The sequence below is a fragment of the Chamaea fasciata genome, unplaced genomic scaffold (assembly GCF_029207755.1).
Source record: "Chamaea fasciata isolate MVZ Bird 193981 ecotype frontalis unplaced genomic scaffold, bChaFas1.0.hap1 SCAF_28, whole genome shotgun sequence".
Lineage (NCBI taxonomy): Eukaryota > Metazoa > Chordata > Aves > Passeriformes > Sylviidae > Chamaea > Chamaea fasciata.
In genome coordinates, this window is record NW_027094113.1 from 3,189,208 (window position 1) to 3,210,663 (window position 21,456).

At 63.3% G+C, this 21,456-nt stretch overlaps 1 protein-coding gene across 2 annotated transcripts; it reads left to right on the top strand.

The window, feature by feature from the left end:
* The first annotated feature begins 200 nt into the window (after positions 1–200).
* ARID3A (AT-rich interaction domain 3A) lies at positions 201–21,028 on the top strand. Of its 2 annotated transcripts, XM_066205836.1 has the most exons (9): positions 202–260; positions 2,679–3,615; positions 4,173–4,488; positions 15,714–15,786; positions 16,874–17,057; positions 17,252–17,499; positions 17,816–18,112; positions 18,191–18,277; positions 18,400–21,027. In XM_066205836.1, the coding sequence occupies exons 2-9, from the start codon at positions 3,197–3,199 to the stop codon at positions 18,603–18,605; spliced, it is 1,830 nt and encodes a 609-aa protein (XP_066061933.1). In that variant the 5' UTR covers positions 202–260; positions 2,679–3,196; the 3' UTR covers positions 18,606–21,027. The 2 variants fall into 2 exon arrangements, with proteins under 2 accessions (XP_066061932.1, XP_066061933.1); XM_066205835.1 differs by having other exon boundaries at positions 201–260; positions 17,816–18,277; positions 18,400–21,028.
* Positions 21,029–21,456: the final 428 nt, after the last annotated feature.

Consider the following 21,456-nt stretch of genomic DNA (forward strand, 5'->3'; position numbering starts at 1 on the left):
GCAGTGGGGGGCGGGGCGGTCCGGGAGCGGCGGGCCAATGACAGCGCAGGGCGGGGAGGGGCGGGGCTCTCCCGGCACGGCGGGCCAATGGTGGCGCGGGGCGGGGCCGCACGGGGCGGGGCCGGGTCCCGCCGCCCGCCCTCCGCCCGCCCGCCCGCGGGGAGAGCAGCGCCGCGGGCCCCGCGCGCACCGGCCCCGCCGAGCCCGACCCCGGGCGGCCGCGGCTGCTATGCGGCTTCGCGGCGCACGGCCTGCACCGGGTAAGGGGGACGCGCCGCCGCACCGGTCCTGCGGATGGGATCGGCACCGAGAACGGGACCCCCGCCGCGGCCGTGGCCGGGACCGGGAGTCGGGGGCTGGGCGGGACCGGGGCCAGGGACCGGAGCCCAGGACCAGCCGCCTCTCCGAGGTGGGCTGGGCCCTCCGCTGCCGGTGCTGGGCAGGAGCGCGGCGCCCCCTCCCCCCGCGGCCGGTTACCGGCCGCCTCCCCCACGCGGGGCTGGGGTTCCTCCCCCGCGGCTGTTCCCGGCCTTGACTCTCCGTTCTCCCCGGGCGCTGCTGTCCGGGCCGAGCAGATCCCCGTGGCCCCGCCCTATGCCTCCCCTAGGCCCGCGGTCTCCCGGGGTCCGGACGGCGGAGGGGCCAGGCCGGGCCGACCCGGGCTCGCCTCTCCATGTCGGGGGCGGCCGTTTCCCCCCGTTCGCGGGACCAGGGCCCATTCGGGCCCCGCCGCCTCCGTGCCCGGTCCTTCTGAGGTCCGCCGGAGCCACGTGCCGCCGGAGCGGAGTCGGGCTCGGTTTCGGGGACAGGACTCCTATCCGCCTGGGGATCCCTCCCGCGGCGTCCCTAGTCCCGTCCGTCCCCGGGGACGGCACCCACCGGGCCCGTTCTCCCTCTTCTTTTCCTCCTCTTCTTCACGCAGCCTCCACGACACCCCCGGAGCCCTGGGGGTGTCCGGCCGCGGCCAGCCCAGCCCCGGTGTCGGTGACACAAAGGCCCGTCCGTCACACCCCCGCTGCCTATTTTTAGCCGCTGTCGCTCCCGAGCACCTGCCCCGGGGACGCGGGTGACGCCGCCCCGAATCCCTCGCGGGACCCCCGTCACCGCCCCACGGCGGGGACGCACCGGGCCCCGTGGCCCCGAGCGGCCGGAGGGACAAAGGGGCACGGCTCAAGGTCACCGTGGCCGCCGGGCCAGGGTGCCACGGGGGCCTGGCTGTGGCCTCACTACTCCGGCTTCCCTGTAGAGAAGTGGCGGCGTGGCCCCAGCGCGGCCACGGCCCGCGGTGCTCGAGGAGGCAGCTCCACACCTGGTGCTGGCACCGAGTCACTGAGAGAGTCGTGTCCAGGCAGAGCCACAGCGGCGGCGAGGAGCACGTGCCCGAGTCGGTCTGGCTCCGGTTCGCTCGTGGATGGCGCAGGGGACGGGGTTCAGGTGCGGTGCGGGGCAGGAGCGCGGCCACGGATGGTGAGCGGCTGCTCTGGGGCGGGGAGTGTCCCTACCGCGACCTCTCCTCCGTCGGGACGAGACAGCGGTGGTCAGAGTAGAGGAGAGGAAACTGAGGCACGGGCAGTGCTGGCCCGTTTTGTGCCGCGCCTCTGCTGGCTCCCGGTGGAGGCGGTGGCTGCTGAGGTGCCGTGGCGGTGGCGACGTGTCCGTCCATAGCGTGAGCAGAGCCCGGCCGGGCCGGGAGCGGATGCTGCCGCGGCGAGGCGTGGGGGAAGCGGCTCCCGCCCGACCGTCCGCGGCCCCGGCCCACACTGGCAGCAGGTTCCTCTTTCCAGAATGCGCGGGATCGTGGCGTAGCTGCCGGCCCCTGTGCGCCGCCGGCTCTCCTGGCCCCGCAGCCCCTGGCTCCGGCCCCATGGTCAGTCCCCGTGAGGGTCCCAGCGTGTGTGCGCTGCACGGGCCCCCGGGCAGCTGAAACGGGGTTTGCCCAAACACGGCACAACCGCGGTGCTGCGGTGAGCTCCCTCCCTGCCCTCGGTGCAGGCGAGGTCACAAGTGGGAGTTGGCCGGCCCTGGGGGCTGCTGGCCACCGCGGGGCTTGGGAGCTCAATGCTAGAAGGGGTCCAGACCAGGCTGCTGGGGCATGGGGGGTTCCGCAGGGCCCAGCTGTAATTTGCTGATCCCTTCCGTGTTTTCCAGTGGGGCAAAGCAGAGACGAGCTGCTTACAGCCTCACATTGCCTCGAAAGACCCCCAGCCCCCAGGGAAGGGAAGCAAGGGGGCTCTGGGGTCGGTTGGCAGAGCCTGTTTGCCAGGGTTTCATGACTCTGCCTGTCCATCCCCTGGGATCTGCCCCGGGGTGCTTTGGGGCCCCTCCACTGTGCAGTGCAGACCCCAGTGCTGCGCACGCCCCAGTGCCATCAAGATGAGCCCAGTGCTCCCCATGCCATATGTCCCTGGTGGGAATGTGCCTTGTCCCCTGTGGGGGACCCAGTGGACATCTCTCCCCAGGGCCTGTTATCTGCGGGTGCGGGTCCACCGGTATCCGCTGCCTGCAGGGCCGGGCAGGGCTATCGGGTCTGGCAGGCCCCTTCCCCCTCCAGCAGCAGGCCCAGCCGCCCTATCTCATTAGCTCGAGATTAATGAGGCTCCTGTGCTGTCTTTAACTCCTTCCTGCTCACCAGCTCCTGCCCACAGCTCCACTGACCCTCTGCCCTACTTCTCCCACAGGTTTGCGCCGACGCCTGCCAGACACTGACCCGGCTGAGGATTAGGGATACTGGCCGTGAGCAGGGGACTCTGAGGCTGCCACCCCAGAAAGTTCCAGGTCTGCAAGGGAAGGGGTGATGCGCCGTGCTGCAGCTGCTGCCTGCTGAGCCTGAGGAGGAGTTTTGGAGCCTGCCTGGGACACTCCACCTACAACAGCAGCACCCCAGTCCCAACGGGCAGCACCAAGCCTGCGACACGTCGTAGCCCTCAAGCCAAGGAGACGTCGGGCTACGCCTGAGAAGGGTCAAGGGGCACATCCTTCTTTCCTGACCCAGTGTCAATTCCTGCCCTGACACCCCGACGGCGCTGCCCTCACCCCTCGGCAGCCCCCTCCAGGGCTGCCCCCCGCCGGTGCTGCCCAGCTTTGGCCCCCAGCCCCGCTGGAGCGCGGCAGCCTGCCGGGCGCTGCCCCCCGGGCACTGCCCCCTGGGTGCATCGCCCCCCGGCCCCCCGGGGACCCCCCGCCCGCCAGCAGAGCCATGAAGCTGCAGGCGGTGATGGAGAACCTGCAGCGGCAGCAGCGCGCACGGCTGCAGCAGGCGCTGGAAGCGCGGCAGCAGGAGCAGCAGCAGCAGCCACTGCGCTCCACATCTCCCCCAGCGCAGCCCTTGCAGCCCCCGGGGCTGCCCCCTGCCAGCACCCCAGCTCGGGGCCGCGGGCAGGATCCAGCACCCTCGGAGGAGGGAACGGAGCCTGAGAGCGCGCACATCCAGCGGGCACAGATGGCTGCCCTGGCTGCCATGAGGGCGGCCGCCGCCGGCCTCAGCCACTCGCCCAGCCCGGGGCTGTCGGATGAGAGCCAGGCCTCCGAGGAGGAGGAAGAGGAGGAGCGCGGCGAGGAGGAGGAAGATGGCGGCGGGTACCAGCAGGAGATGGGCTCCGAGGAGGAGGAGGACCTGTGAGTGTGCTCGGGCAGTTCTCGTGGGTTTGGGGAAGGGGCAGGGAAGTGGCACAACACTGGTGGGTTTGGGCACAGCGTGCTGCTGGGGAGGCTGTGGGGACCCTGTAGCTTGGGGCACACTGTGGATTAGAGCTATTGGGATATGTCAGAGCAGGAGGTGCTGAGAGCAGCAGCTTGGCTCTGTGGCTGTGATTCCTCGTGCTGGGTTGGCACATCCCACCTCTGCTCAGCAGCCACGTGGAGCTGTGACAGAGGACCCCGGGCTGGCGTTAAATTATGCAGGACCCTTGGCTGCCTCCAGCATGCGTCCTGTCAGGGCAGAGCCAGGCCAGGAGCCATCTGGCAGAGCTCTGTAACGGAGGTGCTCCTGGGATACCAGGGGCTGGCCGTGCCCCGCAGAGCTGCCCCCACCAATGGCTGTACCAGGGCTCCACTGTGTGCTGGGTGGGTGGTCCCAGCCCTGCAGCCAGGGAGGGCCTCTGGGGCGGGCAGGAGAGAGGGATGGGCTTTGGGAACCAGCGTGGGACCAAACCTCTCCTCTTCCCTGGTTCCAGCAAGGGTAAATGGGATGAAGATGACTTTGAAGAGGATCTGGGTGAGGAGGAAGAGGAAGAAGAAGAGGAGGAGGAAGAGGAAGACTACGAGGAAGAAGAAGACATGGGAGAGGAAGGGCTCAGCTCAGCAGAGGCGGTGCGGGCGGGTGCGGGATCCCTGCTGCTCCGCAAACCCCCAGCACCCCAGCACTACCGGGGGGAGCCACCACGGCTGCCAGGAGGACAGGATCGGCTGCCCCCCGGCCTGGGCCACGCTCAGCCCCCACCACCAGCACCAGACCATGGCGACTGGACCTATGAGGAGCAGTTCAAGCAGGTATGTGCCCGCCGAGACACGCGTGTCCCTGCTGTGCCATCTCTCTCCCTGCTCCTGCGCACCCGTGTGTCCTTGCGAGCGTGGGGGAGATGCCTCTGGCAGTGCTGCCCCCAGCAGTGTTCTTGGATCCAGCTGCTGTTGTCATTAGGAATATGTGGGATTTCTTGGGGGTTTTAGTGCTGGGCTCAGTCTCGTCCCCTCCCTGGCTGGGTGACTCCAAGTGGATCCTGTGTCCAGGTTGTTCTGGCACAGGCAGACAGTTCGATTGGGTTTGCTGCAGGGATCCGGGATGATTCTTGCTGAAAATTATGGCAACATCACCCCAAACTTGCAAATCAGACGGCTCTCTTGGTTTTCCTCTTCTCCACTCCCCCCAAGCCATTTTCCATGGGAACCTGTCTGTCTCCCATCACCATTACTACAGACGTGATGCCTGGCAGGACAACTCTGGCCCCATGGATGCTTGGTGGGGGGCAGAGCTGCCCCCTTGCCACTGCCAAAATGCCATAAAAGAGTGAAAGCAGGGAGAAAGCACCTGGCTGCCCCCTTCATTGCCTTCCCCAGGCAACAAGGCCAGCATGTTCCCACTCTCCCGGCACCAGAGCTGGCTGCAGTCCGCTCTCAGTGATAGAAGAAAACGTGCTGCAGCCGGGGCTCCTGGGGGGCCACTCGGCACCTTTGATGTGTGTTTAAATACAGCAGAGTTTGGGGCTGGGGGAAGGGGCAGGACCAGGAGCAGCAGATGGGACCCAGATGGAGTGGCCAGGGCGTGGTGGCCTTTCAGGAGGGATGCGACCACCTCTGCCCCTTCACCTTCAAGAGGCTGTCGCATCCCTTCCGAAATGGGGGAAGGGGATGTTGGGATTTGCTGGGACATCTGGATGTGGGCAGGCTCAGAACAGGGCTGGCAGAGGGAGCACCAGCAAGCACGGAGCGTGTGGCCGTCCTCCTGGCACTGCCCAGCTGTGGTTATGGAGGGATGCTCCTGTCCAGCTGTAGGGATGGAGGGATGCTCCTGCCCTGCGCATCCCTCGTGCCGCTGCACCCAAGCCACCTTCTCTTCTTGTGGTTTCTCTCTCTTGTGCTTCCTGCCACTGGGGAGCGAGGGGCCAGGGCCATGAACTCGAAGCTGTGAAAAGGCTTTTCGATACCGCAGCTCTGATCTTCCTGTTTGTCAGCGTGTCAGCACCGTGGTCCAGGCCATAGCTTCTGCCAGGTCCCCTATCACATCCACAGCACTTGGGAACACCAGCCCCGTTCCTAACGCTTCCCCTGCCCCCCAAGCTCTGCCCCCTCTCTCTGAGCACCCCCCCTCCCTCGGATCACTTCCCGGGGTCACTGGGAAGAGCCCGGCTCAGTGGTGAATCGTGGAAGCAGCCGGAGGGGGTTGAAAAGCCTCCGTGGGCGGAGGAGCGGAGGCGACGCGCTGGGCCCGGAGAGGCTTTCCCCGGCACGTCAGCCCGTGCGACCGCGCTTGGATCGCGGCCGCTGGACCGGGGCCAGGGGGTTGCTGGCGCAGCCGGTGCTGGCCGGGAGCTCCTCCTGGCCGGCCTCCAGCGCGTGCCGCCGGGCTCCATCCCAGCCCAGCTGGCGCGGCCTGGGAAGGAGCAGCAGGAATGTAAACAGCAAGGGCAGCACGGGGCAGGGGATGCCGTACCCCATCCCCTCTCCTCGCTGGGGCGGAGGCGCCTTAGGGGGAACCCTGGCAGCTCTGGGATGCAGGGCCACAGCAGGGTCCCTGCATGGGTGAGCCAGCAGGGATGTGGTGCTGTGCATGGCTGTGCCGGTATCCTGCCTGCCTGCTCTGTGAGGGATGGGCTTTTTGGGGTTCCTTTTTATTTTTGCCAAGGAGCTCCTCAGCACCGGCAGAACCCTTGCTCTCCCACTAGCCCTGACGCTTCCCTCGCTGTCCAGCTCTCCCTGCTGGGAGTTCGGATCCAGTTCGGATTCAGCTCTGGTTGTGCTGGTGTTGCCTGTATCCTTGGCCTGTGGGTCTCTGTGCTTGAGAACACCGTCCTCACCAGGCAGTGCCACTATCCAAGCCCCCGTGCCTGTCTGCACACCCAAACCCTGGCAACCGGGGGCTGCCCCCATCCTCCACTGCCAGGTTTTATTGACCCATCTGGGACAGATTCCTGTGAACTGGTGCTCGGCTGAGCCGTGGGGGGCCGGAGGGAGGAGGAGGGGGCCCAGTTCAAGGGAGGAGGAAGGGGAGGGCGTGAGGAAGAGTTATGGAGGTGAGGGAGGTTAGGGAGCCGGCGCGTGGCACCTCCCCGTCCCCAGGGACGGCTACTGCACAGGCAGAGGTCAGCTCAGCCTGACCCGGGCGCTGCCGGCGCGGGCAGCAGAACAAAGGAGCCCCCAGCACAACGGGGAACTCGGGGGCAGCAGTTGCCGAGGGCACCGTGGCTCCTTGGGGTGGGAGGGAAAGGGGGCATTTTCTGGGTGGGAAGAGGCTCCCCATGGGAAAGGGCTAAAAATCCAGCAAGCTCCTGCCAGTTGAGGGTAAAACTGCTCTGAGTTCTGTGCCCCAGCACTGTGGGGGCTCTTCTGCTGCTGCTCCCCAAGATCTCTCCTCTGATCTTTCTGTTTCATTATTACTATTGCTGCTCCCCACTAATACCGGGAGTGGGAGCCCCTGGTGTAGTGGCAGCCCCTGGCGCTGGAGTTTTCCGGCCTCTATCTCTTTTGGAGTTTCCTGTGCTGCTCGTGCTCCCTCAGGCACAGGCACCCTGCACACCAGTACTCTGTCCCACAACTCAGGAGCTCGAGTAATCCCTGTCCCTGTGTTCATCCGGCTGCAGCAGCAGCAGCCACCGCTCTCCCTCTGGGGTTCTCCATTTTGGGTGCTCCCTTTTGGAGCGTCCTGCAGCGGCTGATGTTTAACCTTCCTGTTTTTGCTTCAGGAAGGATTTAAGAAGTGCCAGTGGGAGGCTGTGGCAGCCGGGGGCGTTTCTGGGGCCTGCTGGTGCTTTAGTAGGGCAAGAGGTTTCTTGTGTTGGGGACATCTGAGCCATGCCGGTGGCGCACGGGCGCAAAAACCTCAGCCCTTATCTCAGGCAGTGCAGCGCACCCCGAGATACGGCGTTTCAAAGTGCAGTGGGGGGGGAAAAATAAACCGAAAGCAACTCTGCGACCTCGGCAGGGCTGCGGGGGTGGGTGAAACCGGACCCCCCCTCCGCCCAGACCAGCCCTGCACACATGGCTGGTGGATCTGCGATTTTCCAGGAGGGTCTGGAGGAGCAGAGAAGCCCATACGTCCTCTGAATCCCCAGGAGCTGGTTAAGGTGTGGGGGATCCCCTCTGAACCCCTTTCTCCCGTGGATTATTCTCCTTTTCAAAGCCTGAAGCCAGCTGGGGGCGTGGGGCCTGAGCAGGGGCCCCGTGGCCTCTTAACGAGGGCGGGAGGGTCCATTTACTTTCTTTAAAATATTGATTAGAGCTTTATTGCATTAGCCAGCCGAGCGGATGAGCCGCCCCCGGGGAGGGCGAGGGGGCCCCTGCACGGGGAAGGGGGACCCGAGTGTCATCACACGGCCAGGGGCCACTGCCCCCCACCCAGAGGCAGTTTGGCTCCCAGATAAGGGGGAGTGCCCTGGGGCCCCCGGTTGGGCGCTGCTGTGTCAGGGAGGTGATTGCAGTGCCTGGCCAGGCCAGCAGCAGATAACGCGGGCAAGAGAGGACCTGAGCAGGACAGGACTTTGGGGGCAGTGGGGGAGTCACCAGTGGACCCCTCCCGGGAAAAGGGCTGTGTCCTTCCCCCTCACCCCACACTCAGCCATCGCCCCTCTCACCCTGCACCACTGCCTGGCCTGCCGAGGGGTGCTCCCAGCCGGGGATCCAGCACAGTAATTGGCTCATAGTGCTCAGGGAGCATTCCCGGGGCTGTAATCCCACCAGATCCCTGGCCAGAGGTCAGGGACTTCTCGGCGAGAGCGGCTTAACTGCCGAGTGCCTCCCCCAGCCAGACGCCTGGGTGCTCACAGGTGCTGGTCCCGGCATCTGGGCACCCATGAAGCCATTTTTCCAAACAAGACTCAGGGGACAGGGGACACATCCTTCCTGCTCCGGGTACCCAGCCAGTGCCTTCACTCAGCTGGACCATGCCCCCGACACCCCTTGTCTTGGGACCTGGGTAGGCTCCCCACAGCCAGGCATCATCACCTGCTTGTGTCCCCCCAAAGCCCCATTTCCCCCGTGCCTCGACCCCCCCTCAGAGCCTCATTTCCCCCCACCCCTGGCCCCCCCAGAGCCCTGTTCCCTCCACGCCCCAGCCCCCCAGGCTGACTCAAGGGCTGCGGAGGTGGCGGCCGCCTCCCCTTTCGGCACAGCTGAACTAACAGGGTTTATTTAAAAGGAAAAAAAAAAAAAAAAAAAAAAAGAAAAGAGCGGCGCAGGGAGCGGGGCCTTTGTCAGCAGAGCCCCCTGCCCCCACCGCAGCGTTGGGCAAGGGCAGCGTTGCTCCATCACCCTATTTCTGGCCCAACCACAGGAGAAATGGCAGCTGGTCCCAGGGCCCAGCCGGACGTGCTGCAATCGGGGGCCAGGGCGGGGGGTGGTTTGGGGCCAAGGGGGCCCCCTGCTTTGAACCCCTGGGGCGGCCAAACTGGGGGCTCAGGGTGCAGCTCCTGACCCGCTCCCTGACCCTTCCCATCGGTCACTTAATCTGCCTGTGCCTGGGTTCCCGCTCTGGCTGGAGTTTGGGATAATCCACCCTGCACTGGGGTTGCTGGAGGCTGGGGCTCACCCCTGAGGAGAGTCCCCTGCTCCCCACGTGTCCCACACGGGGAGGGTGTGGCCGTGTCACGTCTGTGGCAGCAGTCCTTTGGGAAAGGGCTTCCCTGTCCCCCACAGCAGCTGGCTCGGGGTCTCACCCTGGTGCAGGTGGCAGTAGGAGCACCCAGGCAGGTGCCAGCCCTAAACCCCTTCAGCAAAGGGCTTCACCTCCTGCCTCCGTTTCCCCATCTGCCCACATCCACTGTGGAACCTCCAACTTGGGCACCAGTGCCTGATTTTGGAGGTTCCAGCACCTGGGACATGCTGTCCCACACTGCCACCTGCTCAGGTGCCACAGTGGGATGGCGTCTGTCACTCTTGGTGCTATCACCGTGCCCATCACCACTCCTTCCTCTCAGTGTAAGGAAACCATGAGGTTTCGGCGGTGCTAGAGCAGCTCAGCGGTGATGGTTCCCGGGGCTGACAGCCCACAGCTGGCTCCTGTCAACCCCATCTGCGGCTGCTGGACCCCTTCCAGCTCCTCCAGCGGCTCCGCGGTGGGGTTCCCACGCGTTCCATGCACCCTGGCCCTGCTCACGGGACCCCTGGGACCCCCACCTCGGTGCCGACGGAGGGCAGAGGTGCAGGACCTCGCATTTCAGGAACAGATTTGCAATTAGCCAAATCCCAGCGGGCGGTGGAAGCCCCGGTGACTCATCTGCCGGGGCTTACCGCGATCCCCTTCTAAGACGATCATTTACATATGGTGGAATTTAAACCCCCGTCTTGGCTTCCAGGCCTCGCTGCTGCCGCTGCTGCCACGGCACCCGGGTCAGGTCCTAAATGAGGGTCTTGGCCCTCCAGCCCTTAGGGGCTTCACCCTGGGAGGCTTGGGAGTCACACAGAAGGGGCAGCCCAAACTGGGAGCTCACTAGGTGCCCAGAGAGTTTGAGCTGGCTGCTCTGGCTGCATTTCCCCAGCTCAGTACTGCATAGCTTGTTCTCAGCTGCCCTCTCTGGGTCTGTCTGATGGCAGGAGCTCGCCTGGTGTCCTTCACTGAACGAGCTTTCTCAACAGCGCCTGACTCCACTGGATTAATATTTGTACAAGGTCCGGTGTGATAGCAAGCATGTGTCAAGGGCATGCACCAGCATGCACACGGCAAGAGCCGGGAAAGCTGCCACTGCCGGGCTGGCTCCCATCCAGCCAGCAGCTTGCCCCAGCCGAGGGAGCAGCCCCAGCACCCCAGTTCCCCCTCCGTGACCCCTCACCAGCCTGTGCCACACCATGTCTGCATTCAGACAAGGAACCACTTTTGATTGCAGCCAGAGCCCGGCACGCTGCCGCCCAGCAGCGAGCTGCCATTGGAAACGCCACGGCAGCAGGAATCGCTTCCTCCTCTGCGGGAAGGGAGCAAACGGCAGCGGCACAGCCGGTGTCCCCGGAGCCGGCGTCAGCCCGGCCCGCGGCAGGGACACGGATCCTGGGAGCTGCCGGCTGGCTGGGCACAGCGGCCCGTGCCGTGGTGGGGAGGGCGGCCGACAGTGAACGGACAATGGGGGGGTCAGGGAGGTTAAACGGTGACTAATTCGCCCATTCAGCGTCCCCTCCGCCGCTCGGGGGACACCCGCCGTGCCGTGACACCCGCCGAGCCGTGACACCGCCCGCGTACCCCCAGGGTCACCCACATGGCTCCTTCCCAAGCCTGGGTGGGGAGGAGCTGGGCACCGGGGGTCCGGGTGGTCTCAGGGTCCCCCAGACTCGCGGGCCGATGGCGGGGGATCGGGACTGGGTTTGTCACCGAGCCACGGGAGCGCTGATGGCTCCTTTACCCACCGGGTCCTCCGGTCCGAGGAGGAGGCGCTGGTGCAAAGAGGCACCTGCGGTCGGGCCGTGTCCCCCGCCGAGGGGACAATGCTGGGAACTGGCGTGAACAATGGTACCGACGGGAAGCTCCCGGGCCCCCTCCCCAGCTGCCCCCGCGGAAGCGGCCCCCCAGCCCAGCCATGCTCCGGCGGCAGGAATCCCGCCGGGCCGGTCAGTGGAGTCACCACCGGCCCTGGCCATGTGGGCGAGGCTCCCGCCAGCACATCCCCCACGAGCAAGGTGTTGGGAGATTTCGGGGAGGGGGCACACACGTCCCTGCCCCCAGCACCCCCTTCCCACGGAGGGCTGTGCCCTGGGGGGCTCGCAGGGGATTAGGGATGGGGACAGCCAGGGGTGACCTGTACCTAAGCCGAGCGCTTTATCTACATAGGAATCTGCTCCGGGGCTGGACGCTCCCTTTGCCCTTCACCGGGAGGGATTGGCCCCAGCAAACCCTGCACCCCACGCCGGGGGGGCCGAGTCCGGAGAGGGGCTGCGGCCTCGGGCACCCCCAGCCCTGAGTCAGCCATCGCCTTACTGGAAATCACGTCCCCAGCGCCTCCGAAACGCCGCGGCCCGGGGCCCTCGCAATCCTTGGCTCTGGTTTTTACAAATTACTTTCTTTTTCTGAATAAGTGCCCTCTCCGACCCCACTGCGAGTCCCGGCGTGCCAGAGGCCGGGGGCTGTGTATGGGCTGGGAGTGGGACGGGAAACGCGCCATAAATGTGTTTATTCTTCGTTAAAGAACTCGTTAGTGTGCGCGGGCTCTTCCCCAGCCCAGCGTGGCCCCTCGGCTGTCCGCGGGACAAAGGGATGCATCCCCGGGGGCTGCCAGAGGAAGGAAGGAAAGAAAAGGAGAGAAGTAGTCCCTCTCAGCGTGTCACCGCTGGTCCTGCTACCTGCCGAGACAGGGTGGGCTCTCCCCGCCGCTGCCTGCGTTGTGTTTTTTCCTTAAATACAGGAATTTGGGGGAGTTTAGCCTCTGGAAGGTGGAGGCTGACAGCAGCCCCCATCCCTGCTGCACTGGCCTTTGGGTCTTGTCCCTAGTCCCGGCTCATGTCACGGTGTGCACGTCCCAAACCGGTTTTGGAGAGAAGGAGGAAAACCGAGAGTGTTGCCACTTCCTGGCGATGGAAAAGAAACTTGAAAATTAATCCCCGAGGCCTGAAAACCCGGAACCGAGTGGGGGGAAGGGGAGGTGTTTTTAACTCGGCCGCGGGATGCAGGGACACGGACTCCTCCATGACGCCTCATGGGGCAGACAAGGGACCAGGGACTCCTGCCGAAGGGGGGATTTGCCTGGCACCAGCATGACCCCCGGCATTCCCGGAGCCTTATGAAATGGCGCTTCTCCTCCTGCTTGTAATTTCGCCCCTTGCCTCAGCTCGGGGGGAGGTCGGACCCCCGGCACACACCGCGCCCGTGCCGAGGGCTCTCCCGCATTCCTGGCATTGCCAAGGGGCCGCCTCCCGCCCGCCCTTTGAAAGCCATAGGGTTGGGATTTTCCTGTAATCTGGTTTGAAACATTAATCCGGTCATCCACACCAAACGCCGGGCCGGCATCCTGCCGGGGCGCTGGGCCGGGGTCAGGGCCACCCGCCCACCTCCTGCCTAATTCCTCCTCCACTTAATTATAGATCTGCTGGCAACGGCCATCTGGCTCCGTGTCCTCAGCCGGCCGGGGGCTGGGGCCGAGGGGGCTGCGCTGCGGCCAGGTGGACCGGACACTGTGGCCAGAGCCGGCCCTTCCACTGGCATCAAGCATTCACCCTGGGGGGGGTCAGCACTGGGAGCACTGGGTGCATGGAGTCAGATCCCCCAGCCCAGGGGACTCTCAGGGAGGTGGTGGGCATCTCCTGCTGCCCCCAGCCAGGCTGGGGTGGCTGTGCCGCCGCATTCCCTGGCACTGCACCCTGCCATGGAGACCCCATGGTAAGAGGATATTCCTGGGGCAGCTGCGTTATGGATTAAGTCGTTTCCACTTCCCTAATTACGAAACATAAATGTATTGACTCAGTGGCACAGGGTGGCCTTGCCTGTGGCTCCTGCCCGCCGGTACCTTTGCACTGAGACGCTGCATGTCCCTGCGAGGAACTGGCTTTGAGCCGAGCAGAAACCAGGGTTGTGAGCAGGAGGCAGGGCACGAACACGGGGCAGGGATCAGCACCAAGCAGGCACAAGACTCAGCACCTGCTGATTTCGGTGCAGCAGTGCCAGCAGCTGCCAGACTGTGCCAAGCTCAGCTGCGCACTGAGTTTCGCACATTGCCGAAACCAGAACGTTTCTGTTCCTCAATTTGCATTTGGAGCCCTGCTGTCCCAGCTGTCCTGCGCTGCCGTTGGGGCTCACGGGGCGCCGGCTGCTTTGCCGTTGGCTGCGGATGGCGTCAATGCAAGGAAATCCTGCGAGGGGCTGCTGGGAGTCACTCGTCTCTGTCCCCTTTAGTGTCCTGCCTGTGCTCAGGGGCGAGGGGGAGCAGGGGTGGTAAGGGAAGACAGGGGCAGCTTGGCAAATGCCACTCTGTCACACACCACAGTGCATGCACACCAGGCATGTCCTGGCCGTGGCTGGGCATGCCCTCGCCCCACGGTGCTGCCGGATGAGCACCTTGGGCAGGTGCCAATCTCTGGCAGTTGGTTCTGCTGGCAGTGGCAAGGCTAAGCCAGGGTTTGGGGGGTCCCAAGGGGACCTGTTTCTCTGCTTGGCACTGCAGTGGTCAAGTAAGCAACTGCCAAGTGCAGCGAAGCTGTCGAAGTCTCACCGGTAACCGTCAGCAGCAGCTTGTGCAACATCCTTTGCCCGGCAGCCGTGGCGGGTGTTGCTGGCAGGGCTGTGAGGTCACCGGGCAAGAACGGGGATCCCTCTGCCCACCATCCCTGGGACCCCCATGGCTTCATCCCAGTTGGGCAGGGGTGAGAGTGGCTGCAGCCAGCTGAGCCTGGCATGGGACCACCGGGGCTGGTGGAAGGCCGACACACGGGGCAGCCGCCCGCCGCGGCCACTAATCCCCCTGTCCTGGCCGGCCACACTCTCCTCAGCTGACGGTTAATTTTCTTTCATCCTCTTAAACGCGTCCATTCCCCTCGGGACTGAGCCCAGGGCGGGGGGGATCATGACCCCGAGGGTCTTGGCAGTGGATGAACCAGCATGTTTGGCACTTCCCCAGGATGGCTCCGCACCCCGCAGGATTGGGTGCCGGGGAAGCCCTTTCTCTGTGTGTGTGGCTTTTGGAGCTGCTCAAGGAAACGGGGGAGGCTGGATTGGCGCCGGCCCAACATCCCTCAGCTGGCACAAGTAGCCCAGTGCAGCTCAGCCCCAAAAATCACGGCGATGCTGCTGTGCCATGGCTCACTCCCCCCACACCACTCCCACACCAGACTCCTTGTCGGGGCCCAGGAGTGGGAGAGGGGCTTTGAGGGTCTCTGCCTGTGGTGCTGGTGGCTCCTGCCCTTGCCCTGGGGGTGTGCAAGGGGCTGGTCAAGCCTGTCGAGTTTCCCAGGGGAACTGGGGGAGTTTATGGCCCCGCTTATCATGCGGCCCCATTGATCCCTTTGATCGGTGCCGGCGGGCGAGTCCGGCCCTGCGAGATCCGGATCCTCCCTGCGGGGCTGCAGGAGGAGGGGGCTCAAGCCCCTCACTTACAGCCAGGACGATGCCCACCCGTCCACCTGCCCACAGTCCTGGTGCCACAAGGCGTAGCCGTGGAGGGAGTGGGCACGTCAGTGACCCAGTGACCGGCAGCGGTGGCCGCGCAGTGCGTGCCTGGCGTGTTATGGGGGGGTATTTATAGGCCCCTCCCGGCCCCAGTGGCAGTTGTTCAGAGCTGTCATTAATAAAAGCGGAGCTGTGGCGGCCACTCCTCTTGGTGTGTCTGGGCAATGCCTGCCCCCACAGCCCCTGTTCCAACACCCTTCCCGGGATGGGGGGGGATTATCCACCAGCCTCCAGGCAGAAACAGCGCTGGGCTTCAGGAGAGGCCGCGTGGCGTGGCGTGGTGTGGTGTGTGCCTCTGGCATGCCGGGCGCTCCAACCAGCCGATCCTGCGCCATAAATCAGGCAGGAATGTGCCGGGCTGGCGGGGTGGGGGGTCCTGGCTGGAGGTGCCCCAAGCAGAGCTGGTGATTGAGGTGAGCATGTCAGAGCCTGGCCCAGCTCTGCCTTCCCCAGTGTAGGACATGTCCCTGCAGGGCCATGGCACACAAGCTCATGTCAAGCCACATGAGGCACTGGCTCCCGCCACTGGCTCCTGGCCGTGGCTCTCTGTGGCACCCAGAGCGTGGAGGGACCATGCTGAAACGTTGCTGTGCTGAGCAGGCAGTGGATGCTAAAAATAACCGGGATCAGCGTTCCCGGGAGGAGCAAGGGCTGAGCACAGTGTTGGCAGCCTGGGAGCCACACCAGCCGTGATCCCAGTACCGGCATCCTGGAGCTGAGCTCCGAGCGGGGCGGGCAGGGAATGGCACAGTGGGACACAGGCAAAGGTCAGCCCAAGCTGCAGGAACCCCCTGGAACCATACAGGGACCCTCAAGCCATTTGGCGTCTTTTAGCCACACAGCTGCTGCAGTGGAAGTCGGGGGTCTCAGGTGGGGGGACACACAGGTTAAGGGGGTTTCTGAGCATCTCTCTCTTCTCCTTATGCAGCTGTACGAGCTGGATGGTGACCCCAGGAGGAAAGAGTTCCTGGACGACCTCTTCAGCTTCATGCAGAAGCGAGGTGAGTCCCCAGCTGTGTGCCCACCCTATGCCCACTCTGTGCCCACCCTGATCCACCACACCCACCTTGCAGCCCCCCCAGGGCCAGGGGCTCATTTCCTTGCCCCTCATTAGTGCCTCGAGGTCACTGCTCTGGCTGAGCTGCTGGTTAATCTTTAACCCCTCAGCACAGCGGGGTCAAACCTGCTGGGCTGGATCCAGTGCCTGTGGCCCCCCCTGGCCCCCCTCCTTTCACCCATCCCACCCAGACCTGTAGCCCCTCCCCACACAACACCCCTCCCTGGCTGTGCACCCCCTCTGCCCATGCCATAGGTTATTGCAGGGGGGAAAGCCCCTTGCTGTGCCCTCTCTCTGCCCAGGGAGAGGCCACGGTGAGGGGCCAGGGGTTGGAAGGGCTGAAAGCCAAGCGTGCTTCTGTTCGAGGGTCTGGTTCCTGCGTGGAAAACAGCTCTGGAAGTGCTGACACAGGGCTGGCTCCAGCCCTTTGTCAGACAGTACTGTGGGAAGGCACGTGTGCCTGTGCAGGGGGGCTCGGGCTGCTGGCTGGGTCCCCCAGGGTTCCCCTGGCTCTGTCCCATCCCCTGGCTGTGTCCCCTGGGGTCTCCCCTGACTGTGTCATCTACAGTCCCCCCACCTGCATCTCCTGGGGTCACCCCACCTGCATCCTTTGGGGTCCCCCAGAGCCCTCTCAACACAGGGCTGGGAGGGGGACCCCGATGAGGGAGCAGGTGCTGCCAACCCCCTCCTCATACTGGAAGGATGAGCCGCCCCCAGCTCATAAGAGACCCTCACAGCCGGATTGTGCCGCCCCCGTTATAAATAACTCGTGTTGCCGGGTGCCGGCTCAGCCCGAGGAACCGGCTCGGCCACGGCGGGGCTGTGGCTGGAAACTGCGAGTTTCTGTTTCCTTTGTTCGGGGCTGATCTCAGCGGGAGGGGCCGGGGGGAAGAAGGGGATGGTGGAAGGGGAGGGAGGAGCAGGAGCCCCCCAGCCCCTTCACTGCGCCGCAGGGGTCTTGGCAGCTGCACCCCCTCATCGGGTAAGAAAGCAGCACCCCAGACCCGCTCTCTCCTCCCGCCGCTCCCCAGGGACCCCCGTGAACCGGATCCCCATCATGGCCAAGCAGGTGCTGGACCTGTACATGCTGTACACGCTGGTGACCGAGAAGGGGGGTCTGGTGGAGGTCATCAACAAGAAGCTGTGGCGGGAGATCACCAAGGGGCTGAGCCTGCCCACCTCCATCACCAGCGCGGCCTTCACCCTGCGCACCCAGTGAGTGGGGGCTCGGAGGGGAGGGGAGAGGGACGAGTCCTCGGGGGTCCCTCTGCCCTGTGCAGGGGACAGGGGCTCAGCACAGCCCTGTGTGGGAGCAGTGGGGAGGGAGCAATGGAGTGGCCCACGGGAAAGGGTGCCCAGCCACTGCTTCACCCTCACACCATCCCCACCTGCGTCCCGTCTGGCCGCAGGTACATGAAGTACCTGTACCCCTATGAGTGTGAGAAGCGTGGGCTGAGCAACCCCAACGAGCTGCAGGCGGCCATCGACAGCAACCGGCGGGAGGGCCGTCGGCAGGGCTTCGGCAGCTCCCTCTTTGCCTACTCGCCCGGCGGCACCCACAGCCTCCTCTCCTCGCCCAAGCTGCCAGTGCCGGCGCTGGGGCTGGCGTCAGCCACCAACGGCGGGGCCATCACGCCGGGCAAGAAGATCAAGAAAGGTAATGATTGTTCTGGGGTGTGCCTGCTCCAGGCTGCTGCAGGGTCCAGCTGCCACGGGGTCTGGTTGCAAGCTGAGCCCCCTCCTGGCTCTGGGAATAACAGGGAGAGCTGGGGAAGTGGGCTGGGGGGGGTGATGCTCCTCTCCCCTCCTTGGGCTCCAGGACTCAGCCCGGGGACCCTGATTCCAATCACCCATCTCTGAACTTTGGAGGGAGGGCAGGGCATCAAACTGTTGTGCCAGGGTCAGGGACACCCTGGGGTGGTGGCGCTCACCTACCCTTGTGCCCCTATCCCTGACACCTGCTCCCCCGGCAGAGGAGGACTCTCCCATCCCCATCTCCATGCCCAGCCGGCTCCCGGTCTCCCTGGCCGGGCACCCGGTGGTGGCGGCGCAGGCGGCCGCGGTGCAGGTGGCAGCGGCCGCCCAGGCCGCGGCGCTGGAGCAGCTGCGGGAGAAGCTGGAGTCGGGGGAGCCCCCGGAGAAGAAGCTGGCGCTAGTGACGGACGAGCAGCAGCGGCTGATGCAGCGGGCGCTGCAGCAGAACCTCCTGGCCATGACGGCCCAGCTGCCCATGAGCATCCGCATCAACAGCCAGGGCACGCGCTCGCCAGGTCAGTGCCGGCCCCGGCCGCCCGCCCCGGCCGAGCTCCCGGCCCCGACGGGCTCCGTAACGCGGCTCTCCCCGGCAGAGAACCGCCCGGACGCCGCTGCCGCCAGCAGCAACGGCACCAACAGCATCAGCATGTCCGTGGAGATCAACGGGATCGTCTACACAGGTGAGGGGCTCCCCCAGGCCCCACTGCCGTGGGTGGGGGCTGCCCTGGGCCACACTCCCGCTGTCCTCCACCCTGTTCCGTGGCACGGCCACAGCACCCTCAGCTTTGCTCTCTCTCCCCAGGTGTGCTGTTCGCCCAGACGCCCGGCCCTTCCTCCTCCTCTTCCTCCTCCTCCTCCTCTGCCTACAGCAAAGGCAACGGCGGCAGCAGCCGGAGCAGCGGCGGCAGCGGGGTGGGGAGCGGCGGTGGCGGTGGTGGGAACGTGCCCCCTGCCCCGGCCGGCCTGGCCGTGCCCCCCAGCTCTACCTCCAACAGCGCTTCGCCTTAACGCCCCGGAGCCTCGGGCCCCTCACGGCACCGGCGGCCGTGGGGGGACAGGGTCGCACCGGGGGTCACCGGGGTCTTCTGGGGTCTCGCCCGAGGTCTTGCCAGGGTCTCTCTGGGGTCTCAACAGGATTTCACCGGGATCTCACCAGGGTTTCACTGAGATCTCGCCTGGGTCTCACCAAGGGTCTCACCCGAGGTCTTGCCAGGGTTTCTCCGGGGTCCCGTCAGGGTCTCGATGGACTCTGCCCTTGTTCTCGTGTTGTTGGATTTTCCTTTTCCAGGCAGAAAAGCTTTAGCCCGGGGGGTTTTGCCGGAGCCGCCGGCTGTCCGGCTGCGCCGCTCCGGGACCGTTTACCTCACTCACATCACACTTTGCACTGTACATTTATTATTATTATTATTATAATTATTATTATTTTTTAACTCGTGTTACCTCCAGACAGACGCACGGACGCCTGCTGACGCGAGCTCTAGCGAAACCCCCCGGAATTCTAAAGGAAAAAGAAAAAAAAAAAAACAAAAATCCTGAAAAAATTTGGAAATAGGGAGATATTTTATTCATTTCCATCCTTTTCCCTCCTTTGTTTTGGGAACTCCACTCTCTGCAGGATTTTAAGAAGTTGTTTTTGATTGTTTTGTTGTAAATAGCTTCTATTTTATTCTCTAAAAAAAAAAAAAAAAGAATCAAACTTTTAACATGCAAATGATATATATTAGTCTTCATCAGGGAAAATGGGAGCTTGGAAAAAAGTTGGAATCTCCTTTCTCCTCTTCTTATCGGTGGCTGGGTCCAGCTCTGCTCCTTCCCCCACCGGCAAATCCTACTTTTTTTTTATTCCTCCCCCTGCATAAAACTACTGTTTAAAGCCAGTTTGGGCTTATTTCCTCCAAAAACAAGCAGGATCCAGAGGATGGGGATGCTCAGAGCTGCAGGACGCTCCGGAGCTCACGGAGAACCCGAAGGACCTGAGGATTTCTTTTAAACCTCACCATCTCTGGGTTTGTTTTTTTTTTTACTTTCCCCCCCCAAAAAAAGAAAAATTCACCCACATCTGCGTGAGACACAATCCAACCTGATACCGAAACCCCCTCACCCCCCTCGGTATCTCCATTCTCAGGTTCCCACCTGGAGCACAGGGTTTTTCCCCTTCCCCAGGTGCCCCCGGGGGGGGTCCAGGTTGGTGGGACCTCCCTCCCCCCCACCTTTGTTTTTAATTTCACTCGGGGAAGTGGCGATCTCAGGGGATTTGGGGTTTTTCCAGCTGGTTTTTTTGTTGTTTTCAGCTGGTATTTTTTCCGTGCTGGAATCCCCTTGGTGGCTCCGTGGGGGGGGGGGGTCTTGGTGGCTTCGTGGACCCTTTTTGGGGGGGCCTGGGAGGGTCCGTCCAGCTCCTGCTGCTGTTGGGGTCCAGCCCAGCTCCCCGTAAGGAGAAATTCCAAGGGGGAATTTTCATGCCCAGGGCGGGCTTAGATTTTCTTAGTGATTTTTTGCATTGTACAGTCACTATTTTGGGTTGTTTTGGGTTTTTTTTTTTTTTAATTATTTTCCCTCCCCTCCTTTCCCTGCCCCCCTTTATTTTTGTTTTTGAGAGCGGGTGACTTTCCACTTTATTTTTCTTTTTTGCATATCGATTTAAAAATAATAAAGAAGAGCCTAAATCAGTTTTTTGGGGGGGGTTTTGGAAAGCAAATTAAACTAAAGGAGCGGCCCCAGCTGCAGCCGCCCCCCTCCCCCCAACATTGCATATCTTAACTCAGGTAAAAAAGGAAAATGAGAAAAGAAAAAAACCACAAAAGACAAAAAAAAAGAAAAAAAAGGAATAAAAAAATAAACCACATTCTACCTCTGAGCGCGGCGGCCTCGGGCGCACCCGGGGCCCCGGTGAAAGATTTCAGTTTTGCAAAACATTCAGGTATTGAGACTTTTTGATTATTATTAAAAAAAAAATTAAAAATTTAAAAAAAAAAAGAGAAAATAAACTTAAAAAACACTGAAAGTTTACATTTTATAATAACATTATTATACAGATTGTATTTAAACGTCAGAATATTTAAGACAATTGTAACCCTGTAAAGTGAAGAAATATTAAAAAAAAAAAAAAAAGTTTTGTTGTTTGGGGTTTCTGGGCCTGGGGGAGCCCAGAGGTACCCACAGGGCTTTGGGGTGTCCATAGGATTTCCTTAGGGATTTGGGGTATCCCTGTGGGACTGTGGGGTATCAGTGGATTTATGGGGTGATGATAGGATTATGGGATGCGCATGGGGTCCCCATAGGGCTGTGGGGCATCCAAGGGCACTCACTCTCACAGCTGTGGGATGCTCATGGGGTTCCCACGAAGCTATGGGGTGCCTGTAGGATTGTGGGGTGTCGATGGCGTCCCTGTGGGGCTGTGGGATGTCCATAGGATTGGGAGGTATCTGGGGCACCCTTAGTTTTGTGGGGTGCTCATGGGGTTCTTACAAAGCCATGGGTTGGCTGTTGGATTGTGGGGTATCCATGGGGTCCCTATGGGTCTGTGGGGGGTCTACAGAGCCATGGGGTATCCACAGGGTGCCCACTGTGGGCTGTGGGGTGTCCAGAGGACTGGGAGGTATCCAGGAGCACCCTTAGGTTTGTGAGGTGCTCATGGAGTTCCCACGAAGCTCTGTGTGTCCACACGAAACTTTGGGATGTCCACAGGGTCCTTACAGGGCTGTGGGGGGTCTGGAGGGTTGTGGGATATCCACATGTGCACACGCGGTCTCCCGGGTCACCCATCCAGCGCCGACCGGGGCGGGCCCTGCTGAGCTTCCTGCCGCGTGCGCAGTTCCCGCCCCGCGCGGCCGCGGCGGTGCCGCCGCTGATTGGTCGG

Excerpts from the sequence above, each read along its gene's own strand:
- ARID3A (XM_066205835.1), top strand. The coding sequence starts at position 3,197 with ATGAAGCTGCAGGCGGTGATGGAGAACCTGCAGCGGCAGCAGCGCGCA. Across the intron at positions 17,058-17,251 it reads GCCTTCACCCTGCGCACCCA|GTACATGAAGTACCTGTACC; the intron begins GTGAGTGGGGGC and ends GTCTGGCCGCAG. Across the intron at positions 18,278-18,399 it reads CAACGGGATCGTCTACACAG|GTGTGCTGTTCGCCCAGACG; the intron begins GTGAGGGGCTCC and ends CTCTCTCCCCAG.